Here is a 20918-nt window from a genome sequence, read left to right on the forward strand (position 1 = left end):
AAAGCTGCCATCTGCTACAAGGGAATTTCCTCTAAAGATCCAAAAGCTACATCTGGAAATACATCTGTTCACAACTTGTGCAAAACTGAAAATCTTCAACACCTCTGCATAGTTGCACCTGGAACTTTTTTTCTTTTTATGGAAATCATGTTTGATTTAAATTTATTTACCTTAGTGGATGTGATATCCTGTGAAATCATCAATAAAGTATTTGTTTCCTGAATTTGAGTGTAACATGCTCCTGTGCTCCATTTGCTTCAGTTGTACTGAAGTGGGACTTATAACTATTTTTATTATTATTACTACTATTGCAGGAAATAACAATTTCAGTACTAAGTCTTACTGACAGGCAATAATTACCTATACTCTAGGAATAGGCATAATTTCAAAATGTCAAATTAATAAGAAGGCTGGCCTTCAGATGTCCCAGTAAACACTATTCATCAGCAGTTCTGGAAACTATGATGAACTGAAGGAAGAAAATGGTTTCATATAGTTTTGCAATAAAGAAAACATGTTTGAAACATGTATGAGACAGTTGGCCTTTTATCCCCACACAAAATAGATATTTCAGATTTACTTCCAGCATACAAGAAACCATAACACAAAGATGACCAGGACATATAGTCCTCAATCCTACTCTTAAATACAGTCTAAAGAGGGATGAATTTTTTTTCCATCAAACTTCTCTCCTATCTTCTGGGAGACTCTTTTTCCCTTGCAGCCCCTGCCCTGCAGTGCTGGCTAACTCACATGCAGCTGCAAAGAAGAGGCAGCACCAAGATTCATATTTCCTGTCCATGGGGCATTGCAGTATCAAATGAGTGTCTGCCTTGTCTATGGAGAAGTTGCTAAGCCAAGAGAGGCAATGAAGAAGTTTGTTTTTTTCCTTGAGATGGAGATGATCCAGATGTCCAGGAACTGCTGGGTCTCTCAGGGCAATGAGTTTTGCTGCTTTCCTTTTAAGCTTGGAGCCCAGCATGGTTTAATCAAGCCCTGCTGCCCTTTGCTCTGAAAACACACCTGTTTGGTGGTTTTACAGGGAGAGCTGAGTAAAGTTTCTGCATCACCTTACTCTGGAAGTGTGAAAGCTGTCTGTGCTTTGGCATTCGCCACAAATACTTCCTGCAGCAAATCATCAAAGGCAAAAATACAGCTTTTATGATTGAAAAGTATGAGGAGTGAACACTGGCTCAGGGATGAAAATGCAGATAATATTCCCTCTTATGCCAGCCCCTCTCCAGGAAAAAAATTGTCCCCTTTATTCAGTCCCACCAGATGAAAAAGCCATTTGTATTGAAAGGGGCATTTCCTCTCCTTCAGAACCTTTGAGTAACGACTAATTCACTTGCAAGACCTGGCAGAAGTGAAAGGGGGTGAGGGTGGCACAGGATCTCCCCAAAACTCTTGGCACACCAACTCAGGGCAAAGTGTCCCTGTGTGAGAGTGAAGGGACCCAAGTCCCTTCTCTTTCATTATGTGGGCCTCTACTACTTTGTTTAATGGCATGGTATTAAACCTTCTGCCTGGTCCAGTTCAGATGCTTAAGGATGAGACCAATAATCTTTTATAAAATATTAAGTGAGAATTCCTGGAAGGAGAGGAAATGTGGTATTTCCTTTCTGTGTAGAATATATGTACTGGGATGCTGTCATTTACCACCAGGGCAGTTTTAGTCATAGGCTGAAGTAATTCCAGTAAATGTTTTCTGTAGGTCTGTTTAAAACTTGTAATTTTGAATATTTTTGAAGATGTTTTTGCTGTGGGTTTTTGTTCTCTAACTGGAACAGAAAGCCTAAATTCGGCAAGTTTTGCCAAAATTAAATTGAGAAAAATTGTTTTGGCTGCATCAAAGTACTCTTTGTTAAGGGTTTTATTTTATCTTTTTATCTCCTCCTTCTTAACTCTAATTGTAATGCACAGCTACAAAATATTGTTTGAAAATATATACAATCAAACCAAAGAATTCTGCTGAAATGTTTAATACTGATATTTGGTCAAGCAAAATTTCCCTCAACTGTTCCTATGGATAGACACTATCAGAAATCATCTTTTCTTTATCAGTTGTAACAAATGGTAATTAAAGAAACCCATGAGGAAGTTTTAAAACAGATTCCCTATGTCTTCCAGGTTTAGGGCAAACATGCAAAGTTTTGAAGTGAGGTTTTTGCAATTGTTTACCAGCTTAGCTCTGATATGGGTAACATGAGGCAGTGGCTGGACAGTGAGAGGTTCCTTTCTCAGAAGGGAGGGTTTGGATGGATTTGGTCAAAGGACAGGAGGCAAATGTTAACATTCTCCCTAAGCTGTCCAGACCACAACTGCACTATGCTGACTTCTCACTCTAAACACTGCTTCCATTAGGCTGCTTGGATGTGGTAAACACAGGGCCAGTCCAATCCAACTTGTTCTAACAAAAATTTCTGGATGAACATTTCAGTTACTGAATTGAAAAAATTCTGGTTTCCAAAACAAATAACTGCTGTATTTAAGGCATCACTGAGGAAGCTGGTATAATGGCTTATCATCCAGCACTGAAGGCACACTTCATTTAGGAGATATGAAGCCCTGAGGCAGATTCTGTCTGTAAACCACACAGGATGAGGTTTACCAGGTTACTCATGCTACCTGCACACAAAAGAGACAGGAATTTAGAATTTAATTAGTTCTGTTAAATTGTGCCATTTAATGTTAACATTCAGACAAAACAAACCTCTGCTTTGCCCAGGACCTGATGGGATGCAGACATACTTAATACAGCTCTGCTGATATGTTTGCCTCATAAAAATGAAAAAGCATCTGTGAGACGGCTGTCTATCACTCAAGAAGCCTCCAGTCCCACCAGCAAGCAGGGTGTGAAGTCAAGGCAAGGTCATTTCCTAAATTAGAGCATAAGAAAAAAGCCTGCTCTTTTGCTGTTATCAACATGCTCATTAAAGCTTTGCAATCAGCAAGCCTTGGTCACGCAGACAACAACAACAAAAAAGGCTGATTTATTGTTTTCTCCTTTGACAAGAGAAACAGAGTCCTCAAACAATTGTGACTTGGTTTTCAGCCTGGGCTCCACTACTGTATAGGGATTGTTGTGGAAGATGTGACCAAGTTCAGAGAGTTTCTGGGTGAAATCATGGCCCTAAAGCAGTCAATAGTAAAACCACTGTTGACATTAATAGGATCTCACCAGCTACATCTCAGTCCCTACATACAGCTCTAAAAATATATGTAGCTGCTTGAGCTCTGAAAGAATACCTAACAGAAAAGGAAATCTTGGATTTTTTCTCCTATGTTACTGAGAAACTGCCAAAAGCTAAACATAAACAGTACTGAGCAATGACTACAGGGAGACAGGAGGAGAGCAGATAAATATTTAAAGGATATAAACATGGACAAAAGAGACTTATTTATCAAAATAAAATGAAAAATTAATATAAATAGGAGGAGGCAAGTAAAACAGAAAAAGAGGAAATGTAGGCTGTATTGGGCAAACTGGAACTGCATGAACCCCTATACAGCAGAGCAATGGCTTGGGACTGGAACCTCCTTACTGACACATTTTAAAACAAAACTGAACAGGAAAAGTTAAATAACTATTTAGTAAGAAACCAGCCTTCCAGGACTGCAGGGGAATGAGACTGCACTTTTCACTATGTGCTACTTTGCTGCAGTGACTCCACCTCAATAAAGGACATCTTAAAAAAACCAGAACAATCTAGATTTCATTATTATGCACAACTGTTTGGAAGGCTGTCTGAAACACAGCATTTATAGCAGGATTAATGCCCATAGCATTATATCAGAACATTCCACCAAAGTGACAAAAATACCAGAAACCAGAAATTCATATTGGAAGTGAACTTGAAAATCCTCTGAATAACCACAAGCAGTTTAGTTCCCACACAGTGCTTTTAATTCTGAGGTCTTAGAGAGCCTTATCAAGAATCATTGATCTCTAAGGCTCTTACCCTGTGGGTGATAGCTGTGGGTAAGGCAGAGGGGTAATGCAGCCCCTCTGGGGCCACCCAGCCCTGTGACCACCAGTCCTTCCAGTGACTGCTAGCAAACCATACCCCTCACAAACACAGTGCAAACTTCCAGGCTTCCTCAAAACTTTGCTTTGGAAGTTGCTTTCTTTGTGCTGGGAACACCATGTGAAAACAAAAATACAAAACAATACTTCTAAATGTACACTTGCAAATATTTCTTTCTTATGATAGCATACAAGGATCAGGATATTACCTAGCTGTATGACATTGACATTTTACATTTCAGAGCTTATTATATTTATAATGAAACCAAATTTGAACAGATAAGCATTGACAAAATCTATATAGAAGATAAATATTTAAAGGATATAAAAATGTAGGATGAAGATTAATTTATCGAAATAAAAGGAAAGAAAGGAATATAATTAGAAGGGGATATATGAAACAGAAAAAGGAAATGTAGGCTCTCTTTCAGCAGAAAAGTCAGTTCTGAGTTTACAGTGTTGATGAAGACAATTCCTTCTCAATGGCAACTATGTCATAACCCATACAAAGATCTGAAAGATGACCAGGGACACACTACAATTGTCTGAACAACTCATGCTTTGCCTGAATTTACAAAAGTAATCTACTGCTGCTGAGAAAATGTCAGTTAAATTAATGTGCCATGGAAACCTTTTGAGTGTGTCAATTATTATTGCATGGAGACAGAAAATGCTATAGAGAAAATAGAAAGGAGAGGCTGTCATTGATGCTGATTGCTGGTCTCTCCTCAATCATCAAAACCTTCATTTTGGAGCAAACGCCACCGCCACGCGGAAGCTGAAACTGACATGTGTGACCTACATGGAGAATGTGAAAACAGAGAATAATTGTGCTTCTGTAGAAACAAATCCCAGCTGGTAATCTCCCACACTGTGCCATCTAACTTTCATGGAGAGCCAGCCAAGTGCTAGCACACCTCCAGGAGCAGCTGTGAACAGAATGCCTGCCCAGCTGTTTGGTGAAGGTTTACAAGGGATCCAACTGCAGTGCTGTGAGGAAAACCATCACCAGTGCAACTGACCCCTCCTCTGCTGTCACTCTGACTTCATATGGCATCAAGTGACAGCGCTGACCTCACTGTTAATCTCTCCTCATGCTTGAAAGGAAATAAGGTTTTTCTGCTGTGTTATGGGAACCAATAAAAGCAGTTGGATGCAACTCCCAGATGATGCTTACGAATTTCGTTTCCAACCAACTACAAATGCACTGCAGTTGCAGGCAGCTGAACTTGGTTAAATAGCAATTATCCTGGCTGTTACAAATGGTGCAACTTATTAAATGAAAGAACAAACAGATGCTTGTCATATAGATAATGGATTTGTACCACAGCCAAAGACTTGCAGAGTCCATCAGGGAGGTTAAAAATCGCAGGGATATTTAGCTATTGTATTTTCAGTTTAGCTTTCCACTACAGCTGTAAATTTATTCAAAAGCAGAGTTGATTCATAGTTCTGATTATTTCAAATAATCAATGCATTATACACAAGACACATTTCCTAACACTTCCTTTGTTTGGAATCTTTAGCCATTAAATTCCATAACGCAATAGATGGCACTTCAGTGAGGAGGGGTGTAAATAACATCTCCATTAATATCCAACTATTGCTATATCCAACTATTGCTTCTCCAAAGAGCAGCGAGCACTGTGAAGAGCAGGCTGGCGTAACTGGGTTAGCATTCCAGCCATGGAGATGGAGCAGAGGAGCAGCAGTAAGGGTAGCTGGGTGGTGCTCATGAAGCAGGCTGGCAGCAGAAATGTGAGCACAGCCGAAGTCTTGTAATTCCTAAACTGAGGTACCAGCTCCCATGCTAGACACAGCCTGCCATGAAAGAACAGACTACATGACATAATTCAAAGGAGATGAAGACTAAGAGCATCTCAGTCTGTATTTGCCAAAAGAGCAATTTTTCTCTTCCTGTAATTCACAGCCTTGTGGTACCAACAGCAAGCTCTTGGACGTCAGGCAGGATTAAAAGACTTCCAGAGGTTCACTGATGTGCTGCACAGCTGACATGATGGGTTGCCAGCAATAGCTTCTCTTTTTTGGCAGTGGGTCTCTTAAAATTAGAAGCATTGCAAGCAAGCACATAGCTTACAAAGCTCCTTTAAGACAGTGCAAGACAAATAAGATGCAAAAAATTTCAAGCCTCAAGACAAGACAAAAGAAAACCAGAAAAGTAGACTTTCATATGATTTCCATTTGGCTCACAGAACACCAGCTAGAAAGACAGAAGAAAAAGGGCAGCAGGGAAGGTAAAACAGCGACCAGTGTTTTGTTGTCACTGGTAAAGCCCAGCTGGCCTGGGAATACCCTGTCCACTCATAATGTGCTTCATTCTTAAACTAAACACATGGAAGAAGGAGTCAGCTGCAGGCAACCATCCTCCAGAAATCCTCACAGCACCATGGACTCACAGAATATGCTGAGAGTCAGAAGGAACCCATCAGGGTACAAGACCAACTCCTGGCCTTGCACAGGACACCCCAAGAATCACACAATTTTACAAGTCCATCCACCCAAGGGCTTCTTCTAGGAACTTTCTCTGAATGGGACCCCTCAGAGGAACAAACATCTCAACAATCTGACCACTCTGCTGTCTTTGCAGCAAGACATTTCTATCAGTTTAATTACACCCCCTAAATTTTCAATAGTCTTTGTGGCAGAGTAGGAGTATCTCTGCTCTGAAATAACAAAGCACTCACAGAGGACCTGAAAGGTAGGACATGCAGCCAGAGCAGATAATGTCACCACTGACTTACCTAGCATATAACTAAATCTTCTAAAATGAGGATCTAGGAAAAATGAACACTAAGAAAGGAAAATAAAAGATTCTCAGCCTACAGAAGATGGAAACTTCAAGACGCAGAAGAAAACTGCAAACAGGAAACTGTTCTTGAGAGAGAAGAGATGAATTAACAGCTCCAGCTGTGGCAAGGACAGATGTGTGAGGAAGCATTTTGCAATAATACAGTGCTAGAGACAGTCTTAGAATGCGTTAGGCAAACATCTGTGAGGAATGACACAAAAGCATCACCCTAGGTCAGGGGTGGGCCATGGACTTCTTCAGGTGCCTTCCAGATGATGCCTCAGTAGCCGTGCGAGGCACAGGGCTCCCTCCCAGAGCACCACACCAGTGGGGTCACCTGGCACAGATCCAGGCAAGGACACGAGGCCTGCTTCCAAAGGAGAACCACTGAGCCTCTGTGACTGTCCTGAAGGTCATCTAGTCTTCATTCCCAGGTTCTTGGCTCAGGCAGAACACTGTACACAGCAGTGACAGCCTCATTATTTTAGCTGAAGCTTCATGTCAGTCTGCATAGATTTGTTCCAATTAAATTAAGCTGTGTGTTTCTCTCCTCTCTCTGCTCTCCAGCTAGTGTTGATGAAGGGTGTGAGGGCTCACAAAGGCCATTGCACCTCCCACTCCTTTACTGGTAAAAGGATTTTTTTCTACAGATAAAGTGGGATTGCATCACATTTTCAAACAGGATAAACATTTCACTTGTGGCTTCAGAGCAACTGCCTGGGTAGTCTCTATTCCTGAATCCACAGCAAAAGCAATTAACAGCAATCTGCTACTCGACAATAAAAAAAATCAATTGTGATATTTTCTGTAAAACAAGAGCCAATTTGGGAGTAACTGCAAATACCTGTCATTAGATATATAATGCAATCAATATGATAAAAAGAATAATCCAATGGAAGACAAGCCATAGTGAAACTCTTGATCAAGTCTATGATAGAGAGTTTGAAGAATGGGTTTGGGTCTGAAAACCTTTTAACAGTGGTACCTACAGGAGCTGCAGTTTCAAGTTATCTCCATTGCTGCTTATTCACCATGGCAAGTACACAGATCAGTTCAAACTTGAAAGAGGTAGATGGCAAATTGACTGAAAATTATAAGATGATTTGAAAAATTGCTTTCTACCATCAGAAAAGCTGTAAGTATGATGAACTACTCATTCCTGAAAAAAAAACCAAAAAACCAGCTGCCATTCCTTTACTGTCCAGGATAGCAAGGGAGCAAATTCAGATGCAACCAGCATGAGCTGCTGCAGGTTCTTCTATTTAAAAATATCATTCTGTATTTCACTGACAGAAGAGTGACTCAACAAACATTTAGAGCAATCTTATATAGTGTGACCACAGGTAAAGAATATATAGTTTCTGCCAAAGAAATCAGCAGGTTTTTTCAGTGCTTTCTTCCTCTGATTTCAGATTTGAATCACCTTTGTCCTCTCTAGAGAATCTTCACAGGAAAACCTGAATAATGCAACACTGAGATACTGTTAAGGCCCATGGAACTGCTCAAGGATTAGAAGTCAAGGGCGTGGGCACCTTAGCCTAGCAAAAAGATGGAAAAATTTAAGACAGCTCTGTGCTATACCTTGTGAAAAAAACAACATGGCTGCATTCAATGTCTTCACAGCAAAGTCTGAAACTTTGGCTTAAACCTCTGGGTGCACTAATAAGCACTGTGGTTCCAATCTAGGGAAAATAACAGTGTGCTGGGACCTGAGGTTGCCCCACCTTTTCTGTGGCACTTTGGGGCCATGACTTGAATGGGCACGAGAGGCAGGAGGGCACTGGGTGGGCTCCTGAGTGAGCTCCATCAGGAGGGAATTCTGTCTGTGTGCTCCCAAGCCGCTGTGCTTGGCAAACCACGGCACGGCAAAGGGAGATGACTGGAACAATTCCTTCAAAGGCTCAAACCCAAGCACCAATGCTGTTGGATGCTAGGACACCCACTACACTTCCTGCTGCTGAACTGCTCATGAAGAAAGCTGGAGTTTGCATCTGAGTCCTGTCCTGTGTGCTCTTTGGGGAGAATAAAACAAAGCTGTTTCAGGCAGCAGCATACCAAGTGGCTGAAGCTGCACTCCAAGTGGACACACAACTGTGCATGGAGCTATAATTTGATATTATTGTAACAGCAGAGTTACACTGGAAGAAAAGTCTGGACAGGAAAGGACTGGGCAATATTGCTGCATTTACCTACAGCAGAAATCAGAAGCACAGAAGTGTGTGCTCCTATCTGAATCAGTCTGTTTGATTGACAGGGAGAAAGACAGAGAGTTTGACTTTAATTTTTTACCAATATTTAGGCAAAGACTTGATAATTCTGCCCTGCTTTGGACAACAGGAAGAACCTGCTGTTCAGCAAAGTGAGCAGCAGTTTTAACAGAATCACAGAACCATCCAGGTTGGAAAAGACCTCTGGGATCACAGAGTCCAACCTATGACTGAAGACCCCTATGTCAATTAGACCATGGCATTCAGTGCCACATTCAGCATTTTCCTATGAAGAAATTCTTCCTAGTGTCCAACCTAAACCTCCCCAAGGGCAGATTAAGATCATGTCCTCTCATCCTATCAGCAGCTGCCAGGAAGAAGAGGCCAACCTTTCACTACCTTTAAAGTGGTTGTAGAGAGTGATAAGTTCACCCCCGAACCTCCTTTTCTCCAGGCTAAACATTCCCAGCCCCCTCAGCAGCTTCTCCTACGTCTTGTGCTTCAGACCCTTCACCAGCTTTGCTGTCCCTCTCTGGATCCTATACAGAACTCAAGAGCCAATATTTTCACAAGGAGAAAGTTCAATTTTCTTTGGCAGTTAAGAAAACCCCAAAAGGAACAACAGGTTTTTGTATAAAAACAAATGAGCCAAAATGTCCCCTTGCTACAAAATAGAGAGCATTTTTAACATCCAGTGTTAATTTCTTCAACATAATAACAGTGGGAATTTTTTTGCCTCTTAACAGGATCTTCACAATGCACTTGGCATTATGAAGACACTATAATTTAATCAGGACTTCACACAATGCAAACTCCCACATGGTTTGAATTAAACAGATAATAAAATCTTTAAGTGATGCGTGTTCTGTTTATATTTATAGGCAAAAGTTTTCCCTTCTCATCCAAATCTGAATCCAAACACTGTACAGAGTCATTAAAGAGTACTAAGTATCTAACCCAGAAGCTACAAGCTCAATGAACACTTCAGCAAATGCTATGAAAACAAACTTTCAGCAATGCTTTTTGTGGTTTTTGACCTGTTCCGTCTGCTGTATATTCAGGCTAGGACTCCCTATAATATTTACTGACACACAATGAGCTGCCCAAACACAGTTCATTTTCCTTATAATACAAAAACAGAGGTTATTCTCCACAGCCCATTAGAATCAGCCCTCTCTTCCTTCAGAAAGCAAGCCCTAGCCCAGCTGACTTTTAAGGGGAGGAAGGAATAGGTGGTCTGCAAATAAATTTGCAAAGGCACAGTAAAAACACAGCCCAAAAGTGAGCCCTAAGCACTGGTTGTTGAAGAACTTCTTGGTTTCCTTTTCAAAACTCCCAGAGAAGAAAGAAAGGTCTGCTTCCTCAGATGGCAGCTACTAAATCCAATTTACTCCTAAACTGTGAGGTATGTTGGCCTGTTCCACAGCACTTTTTGACTCCTAGCCCACACAAAAAGATACATACTAGGCTGATCTTTACATTTTAGAGCCACTGGGAAATATACAGAGAAATCAAATATTTTTGTGCTTGTGCACACAGAAGTTGCTATTTCTTTCCAAGACTGAAAAATCAGTGTATGGCTGTTTGTGGAGAGGAAGAGTCTATGTCTCAGCTGGATCTTTAAGGGCACTTACAGGTCCAGCAATGTTTATGTTTTTCCGAGCTCAGAACCCTGACATTTGGAGGGTTACAATTCTCAGACTAAAGAAGCCATGCATAAGCAGCAGCTCCAAGGATGCAGAGCACATAAACTTTCCTCCAAACTTCAGGGCAAGGATATCTCTGCTGCGGGGTCTGGACTGCCCAGGGGACAGGACTTCCCTGAAGAATTTTTCAGAAGCGGGTAATAAGAGGTCCAAGAAGATATAAAAAATATAGCAGAATACTTTAAGAAAAAAATAACAAACCAAAATTTAAATGGTGAACCTGGTTAAATACCAGGGCCTCTCACCAAAACACAAGGACTGTACAAAATAGAAAAAGACACCTTGAAAACCTCAGCACAATGGAGCAAGTTTTACCTGAGGTGAAGACTCTTTCTGAGTCCTGCTTTATAGGGTAAAATTGTCTACAGTTTCTCATTTTGTTGACATTTTATTCCTTTCAAACCAGAGGGAAACCACTAGATTCTGTATCTGATGTCTGATCACCACATTTGTTACAGGGAAACTAAGTCACATCCAGAGGAAAACTGAAGAAGCCACTTTGGTTGGCATCCAGCCAGGGAAACCAGCACTACAATTTTACCAGTGGTTCAGACAGAAATCCCACTTTCCCTGGTAACATCTAAGTTAGTTGTTGGATTTTGGGTGCAAGTGATATTTTCGATTCTACATCCCCGAGAACAGCCAAGCTCTTGGAGAGCCACCAAAGCTGCTGTCACAGCTCGCTGCACCTGTAACCACCACACACCAGCAACTCCCTAAGCCTGCTGGCTTAAACTCAGGGGATCATAAGCTGCAAAGCACTTTAGAGGTTTTGACAAAAGAGATTATCATTTCTAAACCCTATAATCACAAAAAGGTAGATTGCATTCTGAGGGTCAAACAGCTTCCAGTGCCAAGACTTACACACACCACTGCCAACCAGATGGGCAGGTGCAAAGTGCATCCTCGTGATCCATCACATAACCTTCCCTACATCATCACTGCAATATTTATGAAGTTCATGAGAATTATGTCAGTGAATTATGGCTTCATGCCCCTTTCTCTTAGATTGCACGTCTGCTGCAGGAATGGGTCTTTGATTTTCAAGCTCCCTTACATTCCAGCAGAGCAACCTGCTGGGGATTTATGGGCATTTCATGGGTGTTTAATGAGGCTTACACCGTAACCAATCTAAACAACTCTTCATCATGGAATTCTGAAGCACATTCAGTAAAGCTGATGGAGCCTGAGATACCTCGAGACAAATACTGAATGAATCAGAACAGTCAGCTTGCCCTGTCCCTCTGGTCCAGCTTTGCTGGTAAATACCAGACACACGTATACACAGACCTGGTTGATTTCTGGTTCCCTCAGATTTACAATGTTATCAGGATGGGCAGTAAAGACTCACTGATAGATCTCTGTAAGCACTGAAACATATAGATCAACTTTATTTTCTGTCAACTTTTAATCTAAAACTCTGATTTTAATGAAAAAGTAGAATGTTGAAAGCAACATTTTAATATGGCATTTTAAGAGTACTATTTAATGACATGAAGGGCAAAAGTCTCACTCCTGGAAGTTTTTTAAATGCCTAAATATCCTTGAGCACCTAGATGTCCCAAAAGGGCTTATACTTGCAAAGGAAGCTATTAAAGTAATGTACTGTAATACACACTATTTGACAGAGAGACAAGTTACAGTTACACATACCTGCAACCTTAAATCTGATGTATTCCATATCTGGCACCTAACACACATAACATCCTAAAACATTTTGAACAAGGTTTTCCTAAAGGTAATAATTAGAATGAAATGTTTATCTAGTTTCTTCAGAAAGCTTTCTGCTTTAAAATCAGATACCCACAAGCTCCTGAAAATGGAAATGAGGCAGAAAGGAAAGAAACTTATGTGTGATGCTCTCATTTAGAACAAAAAGTAACAATGGCTTTTTTTCTTTCAAGGATCCATGCTGTTACAGGTGCTTATTCAGATATATCCTAATTTTAAAATAAACCTTCATTAATTTAAGAATAATTTAATTTTCACAAACATTCGTGTGTACAGCACATGCCTCTGCAAACTTTCACAATCTAAACTGTAATGTTCTGGAGCCTAATTTTCCCTTCACAGCAGGAGTGGTCCTGCTGATTAGCAGATCTTTTTCAAGCTCAAATCTACACATGTGATTGATCTACAAAGTCTCTTTCGTATAAAAAGCCATTTTTGAACTGTAAATGCTTGAAGAATTCTGCTGCTGCTTGCTGTGCCCTTTTATACTAACTTTTGCTGTTGCTGAAGTTGGGCTCATGCTAACAAGGGGCAGGTACCCTGGCAAGGGGCAGGAGGCAACAGGCTCACTGGAGAAAGCACCATTTTGTACTTCTGCTTCTTCCTAAATATTACCAGACACAGTCAGGTGCCCAGGGCAGGAAATCCCCCAACAGGACCTACCAGGGTTGTTCCTCAGAGCAAGTACCATCACTCCTGAAGGTCTCTTACTTATCCAGGTTTTATTTCTGCAGACTAATCCAGGAAAAAAAAATCAACTTTGCTATCCCATCCTCTTTTATTTTCTTTCTGAATTCTCCATTTACCTGCTTTGCAAATTTATTTCACTACAGAAAATAATTGTTGTTACATTTAGGGCTGTCTGGCCATTGCCAGTGGTATTGGGCATGGAGAGCTCTGAATTTCCTGCTCTGTGTGGTACTTGTGCAGGCTGCAGGTCAGGAAGCAAAATCATTCAGAAATTTGCCTGGTAGTGTGCCTTGTGTCAGTAAATGCTGAATGCAGTGCTAACATAGCTGTAGCTTTGCTCCCACTGCTAGACAGGGTAATAAATACTTCAAATTGGAGTGACTTCCAGCCTTTCTGAGTGTAGGTAGTCAGCAATAACACAGCACTCTCACTTAAAAGATGAAATTAAGCTGTCAGAAATATTATCTCTGTGCCAAAAGTTTACACGGAAGCTTACTGACAGCAATCCTCATTGTTGCTCGTCTCACTCACCCTGTTGCCAATGGGGTTCTGTCTTTATTTTTGCACTTTGAGTTAACTAGCTGTCAGTTTAAACTTATTTGTAGAAACTGGTGCAGGCAAATTAGTTCCTACCCCTGTGCTGGTTTTATCTTGAGATTAATGGGAAATCCAGAGCTAGCAGTCAGAGGGGTAAGTAGTCTGAATGGGAGAGAAATGCAATCCACCAAAATCACAAAGTAGCCTCAATTTTTGGATCTTGTGATCCATACTTGAGAAGACAACGAATAGCCTTTCTGTGCTATAAAGGACCACAGAACTGCAAAGAGGTTCTTGTTCTTGACAGAAGAGAAACTTGATGGAACACATTGGGTACTTTAAAACCTAAATTTTGACATTTCCTGAAATACTGCCACAATAAAGGTCTTTTCTTTTACAGTGGAATCTAGTGTTTTTACATATTTCACCATCCAATATTGAGTAACAATAAAGTGTTTGGGGATGCAAAAAAAAAAAATCCATCCCCTGTGCCAAAGCTCTTCCTGCTAAATACTCCTTAGAGTTATACAGAAAAAGAGGGAATACACAGTTTTCCCTTTTGGTAACAAAACTGTATCGTCAAAAGAAACAGGAGCAAGCTTCAGGTACATCCTGGTGCCTGAGGGGTTACACAGACCTTGCTCAGACACCATCAGAAGATGACATTCCCCAGTGGGGAAGACTCTGACAGCTGAATTCAGCTGGGTTTGGGCACTCCAGGGTGCTGTTCCTGGTTGAGAAGCCAGAGAATCACTCTGCCATACACGTGATGTGCACAGGCCTGACCTATTCCTTTGCTTGTCTTGTGTCCAGCACTGTTTGTTTATTTACCCTGGGTGGTTCTGCTGGAATAAACATTCCCCTCTGGATCCCAAACAACAAGATAAGCACGCCAGCATTGCTTCAAACTCATGTTTTCCTGAAAAGGCTTTCTGAGGGGAAAGGACTGTCTAAAGGGCTGGTGTGCCCATTCCCCATCTAAACCAGTACCCAGAAGAGGGGCTGGCTCTGCCTGACACCACCTGCAGCAGCTCTAGCTTGCTTAACTGGTGGCTATATTCATATTTTGGTTCCCCAAAGCAAGGCATGCTATAGAAATCTGTATTTTTAAGTGATCAGAACTATCTGGTCACTTAATGATTATTCTTTGCATTAGGACAGGAATTTAGTCACTACACTGCATTGCACAAAACCACACTCTCCAAGACAAAGCAAAATATCTGTTCCAGACAAAATGAATGCTCTCCTATTTACCTGCAAGAAGTGTCAGGCTTTTGAGGGAAAGATCAGAACAGTGCTAGGTCAGGGAAACAAAAAGATGACTGCAACCTCCTTAGTCTGTGCAGGAACAATCATTAAGGACTTCAGCTGAGACTGAACTTACCCTCTTTGCTTTTCAGTCCTGGGCTTGACTACCAATTTCATTTTTTGTCTGTAGCACGCAGTGGCCCCAGAAGAGAAGAACCAGCTTTAAACACGAGTCATTTGGCCCTGGCCTCCTACAGCCCATGAGCTAGGAAACAGCATGATCTAAATGGTCTCAGAATGCCTCCTCACACTTGGGAACATGTTCCCATGGTTTTTCAGGCACACAGAGAGAAGCACCAGCTGGGAAGGCCATTCTGCCCAGTGGGAGCCAGGTTTTACTTTAGCAATATTCTCATTTACTTCAGCAACAGAAAGATAGTGACACTTAAATACAACTGAATATATACCAAATAGAAGTCCTAAAAATAACACCTAGAAAATAAAGCAAGCATGCAGCTGGGAAGCTGCCAAACTGTTTTCCTCCTCTCACATTGTATAGGTAACATATTTTTAAGTTCTTTATAGAATATTCAGGCAGAATTTTGGAGGATGGCAGACACATTTATGCGTTCATATACTGCAAGGCAGTAACAATGTAGAAAAATAGCAAGAAAAATAAATTACTATGCAGCATAGAAATAGAGACTGCAGCCACTGTCACAATCCTTACCTTTTAGAGTTGCCTTCTTAAGTACCTTCATGGCATAAAGCTGGCCTGCATCAGAACCTTTTATCTTCCTGACTAGAAATACCTGTAAAAGCAAATGTTTTGTATAGGTGAGTACTGGATTTCTGCTTACAAGACTTACTGGATTCAACAGGAGAACAGATACTATGGTTCAGGAAATCTAATGAAAATTACTAGCTGAAAGCACTTCATATCTATTTCACCTGCAATTGTTTGAGCTAGCTTTGGAAATTTTCAGTTTTTAAGCCTTAACCACTTCACAAAAAAAACCATTTTCAATGTTATTAATTGACCTCATATATTCAGTTAAAGATGGGTGAAAAGTTAGAATCAGTGAGTACATATCTCTTCATATTCTGACCAGCTTTACATGAAAAAAAAGTCTCATTTGTGTCTAGGAATGTGCAGTGTCTTAAAATTATTGCCATCAATTAAATTTAAGAAAGGAATCAATTTGGTGCCATTCATGCCATAAGTCATGAATAACTTGCCTAAGATGCAGCTGAAGAATAAAGTTCATACAGCTGAAAATCTGTTGCTATTACAAAAAAAGACAGTTTTTCCTGTTACAGTCTCCTATGCTTTGTATTCTGACAGTGTGAAATTTTAATTAAAATAAAGTAAAATTTGTAGTTAAACTTGTACTCTTTTTATTGTGCTCAATGCAAATATTTCTTATCTGCCCCTCAGTGCATCTGAGCATTGGAGGGGTAGTGAACAACAGGATCAATGGTTCAGTTTGGTCTGTACAAGACTTTTTAATGATTGGGAAATAAATCAATTGGAAATAAAATAAACAACTCTTTTAGCTGCTTCTCAGGACACACTCTGTTTGCTGAGGTCAGAAGTGTGATCTTAGAAATTCTCAGATCTTCAGAAGTCAGGCAACAGTGTCTCTTATTTTTTTAATTTCAGCACTTGTGTTTCTGGACAGAAGCTGAAGTAAAGCCAAATGTAGAAATAAAAATATAGTCTCACATACATACAATCCCATATACTCATTAATATACAAATTGACAGAGGCCAGGTGAAGTGATCTAACTAATAAGTGTCTATTTGGATTAAAAATTCCAATTATTTTATTAATTACCTATCCAGGAACCATGAGGCCTTGTTAACTGTCTCCATCTAAAATATAAAAAGCCAAAAAATAAGGAAGGAGTATGTTTCTAGCACAAGTTTTGCACATTGAAAGACTCTTCCTCCAAAAAAACTTCAATCTGTAAACAAATTAGATTTTCTCAAACCCATTTGAGTAAAGATCTGTGAGATGGGAAGGAAAGAACAAAAACAAACCAAAAAAAAGAAGGTAAATTCGAAGGTAAATTCTCATTTCTCTCTGAATCTTTGAACAGCTTCATCAGGACTCCCACATCTGACAGCACCAGAGCTGCAACACTTGTATGACATGATCTGATAGGGTTTTAATCTGGATGCAACGGGCACACCTAAGACTTTCTGAAGTGGTTTTTGTTGTTATTAATGATAAACTAAGCTCAGCTGCTCCAGCACTAACAGGAAGTCAATTCATTCAGAAGTTTACAGAGGAAAGTTGGGATGTTTTTCTGTCCAGGTCAAGTAAAAGATTTAATTTTTGTATTACATTGAAAAGGAGGAGAAAGTCAAAAGCAAGCTTTTCCAGACACTAGATTTTCAGCTGTATTATTATTTAAAAAAAAAAAAAATATGGGCTCTTTACCCCAAGAAACCAAAAATCCAAACCCTTAAGATAATGGTTTTCAGCAGCACTGCACATAAAACAGCACAGCATAGTGCATCTGCAGAAATATTAGGCTGCAGTTGTAGAAATATCTTGTCTGCCCTGTGATCTTGCAGAGCTTGTAATATCCACATTGCTGTAATAAGCAAAATTATCAATTTCCATTACCAGTCACTAGTCAGCTGTTCACTGTAGCATGGGACAGGGCACTTGCCTGCATTCCCTCCAAAAGAGATGAGTCACGAACACTGTGTTCTATTTCAGATGACATCAAAATAACCACCAAACCAGAAAGGAACAGAACAAATGAAAATGTGTTGTACTGTAAAATGATGTCACCTTTCTGATTATTCTTAAATGTAATGCTACCCATTGTTCTTGAAACCACCAAGTAACCCTGAAGTGCTAAACTGACAGATTATATTAGCAGAACTATACGAGTTTGCCAGAATAGCATGTGCATGTGGCTGAGCACGACTTTCAATATCCTAGTTTGATATGTTTGTAAGGTTAACTTGAACTAGCAGAAGTCCCTTGGCTGTGCAATTGGTGCATCACCCAAAGCCTGATAAAAAGCTAAGCAAGTGCTCTGCGTCTCCAGAGTGTTGGGGGCACTCCCTCTGACACCAAGACATCTTCTCTAATTTAGTTCTTGAGTGAATAACTTGAAAACTTAATGGTTTGCATCCTCAGAGACACAGATTTGAACCATTAGCTCAAATACCAAGGTGATGAAAGTGTAGGTGGTTGGGGACTGCATAAGAAACACAGAGTAAGCCTCTCTTCCCCACGTCTTTGCTGCTCCAGGGAGTTTACCATGTTTCTCACATAAGGTATGGAAAGTGATTTGTAATTACATGCAGCTCCAGACAGGTACATTGTCCACACTCCCACTGAAGAAATCAGATTTCCTTTTGGGAAGTGGTTGCACAGACCAGGCATTTTGCTTATAAAATGCCTAAGGCTAGAAGGCCAACTCGAGCAGTACTGAAAATACATCAATACAATCTAAGATAACCAGCAAACCATTCCTAAAATCTTTACTGTCTATGTATGAAAACCAACTATTCTGACTCTGTTACTTTTATCAAAGATGTTTCTTTCTGTTGTTCTTCACCTTCTTACACTGAGTCCCATAGTAAACCTAATTTTGATCGGTTTGCTTTTTTGTATTAATTTAATATTTAAAACTTAAATATACTGTCCTCTGAAGAAATTATTGAGTCCAAGACTTGGTATTGAATGTTAACTTTCTATATATCTCTCATCTCAGGGAACTTCTAATAGGTTTAATTATCAATTTAATTCTAGAATAACCAGGAAGTTGATAAACACTCTTAATATAGCTTCCTTTAGGAATAAAAATAAAGGTTCTGATTAGAAAATATGTCCTTAAAACTCTACAGAATAATATAAGGACTTTGATGCCTAGTTTCAGCTAGGTTCACTCTTCCAAAGGTTTCAATGCCTTATTTAAAGACATTAGAAAGACTTTAAGGCTGAATTGACTTTTCCTCCTTTCTCACCATCTTTCCTTCTGGTTCTCATTTCAACCAACATGCCCTGCTGAAGAACTGTCTTTGGAATTAAGAAAATCCTTATTATTAAGATATGTGGCAAATGTTACTTCTCCACAAATTAGCTTGCGGTTACCCCATACAGGCAGGGTTTTCCCCCATGCTCTTGCTATGATTACTGTATTCTGCACTGGGCTTTGTCTCCAGGAGTTTACAAAGCCTCTGAGTGTGAACTAAACAGAAATCTGGGACTTGGAAATGTCCTTGAGGGTGCCCTCAGTGGGAACTGTGCAGCTAACTTAAATAAGTCTTTGAAGGTTCCTATTTACACCCTCCAACCAAGCAGCAGTGGCACACTCACCTCCCTGGTGGATAGATAATCCATAAATATAGTTTATCACTGTGTGTAAACAGTGATGCTTGACTAACAATCATTGTGCTCATTGGTCCAGGTCCAGAGCCATAGCTGCTGTTTTCTAAACTGGTTCATTTGCAGAAACCCAGCTAAAAGACTGAAGCATGACTAAAATGAAGAGAGAACGGCTTTCCTTATCTGCCTTTACAATATAATTTATATATGGACAATGTCAGCAATGTAAATGAACTCAGAGAAAGGACACAACATTTTCAGTGCTGCCTTGGGTGATTAGATGACAATAAAAATTACCTTTCCGTATGAGCCTTGTCCTAATACTTTCAGCAGTTCAAACTGAGAAGGATCTGCTTTTTCAAAACCTTCCTTGACATGATGACTGATGTCTATTTCCTTCACAATACCTTCTTCCTGCAAAGGAAAAATAAACAAAAAAACAAAACCCCCAAATCAGAGCCATTATCTTAAGGAAACATATTGTTTAATAAAATCTTGTCTTCTGTAATGCTACAGTCATGTAGCACATTTTGAAAATAGAAACAAATGCTGGTCTAAATATTCCACGTGCCTTTTACCAGCTGGGGAGAGTAATTGTCAGGACATCCAGACCCGGCAATTCTGTTTATTAAGCCTCAAGATATGACTAGATAAGGACAGATTACACAAGTTGAAGCCAAAAATACACTGCAGAGCTTGGTGTGCCCATCAGAGACCTTGATAGCAGAGTGGCATGTACTCAAATCTGCATGGGAGAGGCTCCATCACACTTCTCTCTACATACTTTCTCAGCTTCCCCTCAAATCATCATTTAAGTCAATCTTAAAAAGCTTCCTTAGTCTTAAGCAGTAATTCTTCTAATGAGCAGGCAACAAGGAAAGACACTGTACATTGCTAAAAGAGCCCTTTCCTAACTACCTCAGAAATTGGAAAGTTACTGCTGGTAACCATTTAAACAGAAAACAAATTAACGATTAGATGTAAAATGAAGTGGTGGTGGGAGAGGACTGAAACACACTTTGTTGCTTGCAAGAATTAGTTTTTTATGCTTTGGGTCTGTCCAGGTCATTTTGTGAAAATCTTTCCTCTGTCAATAGCTGCACATTCCTCAAAGACATCAGCAGAACTAGGACTTCCATCCTGCAAGCTGTGACATATGGCATTAGTTTCAGGCTTTTGTTCCACGTTATTTTGCCATGTTCCTCTAAAAACAGAGCAACTGGGTCACGTGAGACCCAGAGGGACTGAAAAGAGTTTGCAGCAACCCAGAAAGTCACTGAGCTGAAAAGAAACCTGGAAGAAAGAACCTGCTCCTCAAGGACACAAAGATAAGGAAAGATAATACTTACACACCTTTATATTTCTGTAGTGTTTTGTACACCTACATTTGAGCTTTTTGGTTTGTTGATTTGTTTTCCCCAAACTACCTGTTCTAACTTCTCCACAACAAAAATATAGATTTTCAGTAGAAACCTTTTTTTTTATCATCTCCCAGTTTGAAGGGACTTACTCATTTAGGATTAAGCTTGACTATTTCTCCATCCAGCAAAAAAAAATTGCAATCTCACAAACATTTTTATGTGGACTTTTCCTGCAATTTTCCTTTTT

The 20918-nt window shown here is 40.0% G+C and overlaps 1 protein-coding gene across 2 annotated transcripts in view; it reads right to left on the reverse strand.

The window, feature by feature from the left end:
• The window catches only part of RPS6KA2 (ribosomal protein S6 kinase A2), a 276138-nt gene that overhangs the window by 75354 nt on the left and 179866 nt on the right, over positions 1–20918 (reverse strand). For both annotated transcript variants that reach the window (XM_059467989.1, XM_059467988.1), the window contains 2 exons: positions 19608–19724; positions 15686–15767 (listed from right to left, as the gene is read on the reverse strand). In XM_059467989.1, coding sequence (XP_059323972.1) covers positions 15686–15767; positions 19608–19724 — 199 coding nt within the window. The remainder of the gene's footprint in view (positions 1–15685; positions 15768–19607; positions 19725–20918) is intronic.

This window comes from Ammospiza nelsoni, chromosome 3 (genome assembly GCF_027579445.1).
Source record: "Ammospiza nelsoni isolate bAmmNel1 chromosome 3, bAmmNel1.pri, whole genome shotgun sequence".
Classification (NCBI taxonomy): Eukaryota; Metazoa; Chordata; class Aves; order Passeriformes; family Passerellidae; genus Ammospiza; species Ammospiza nelsoni.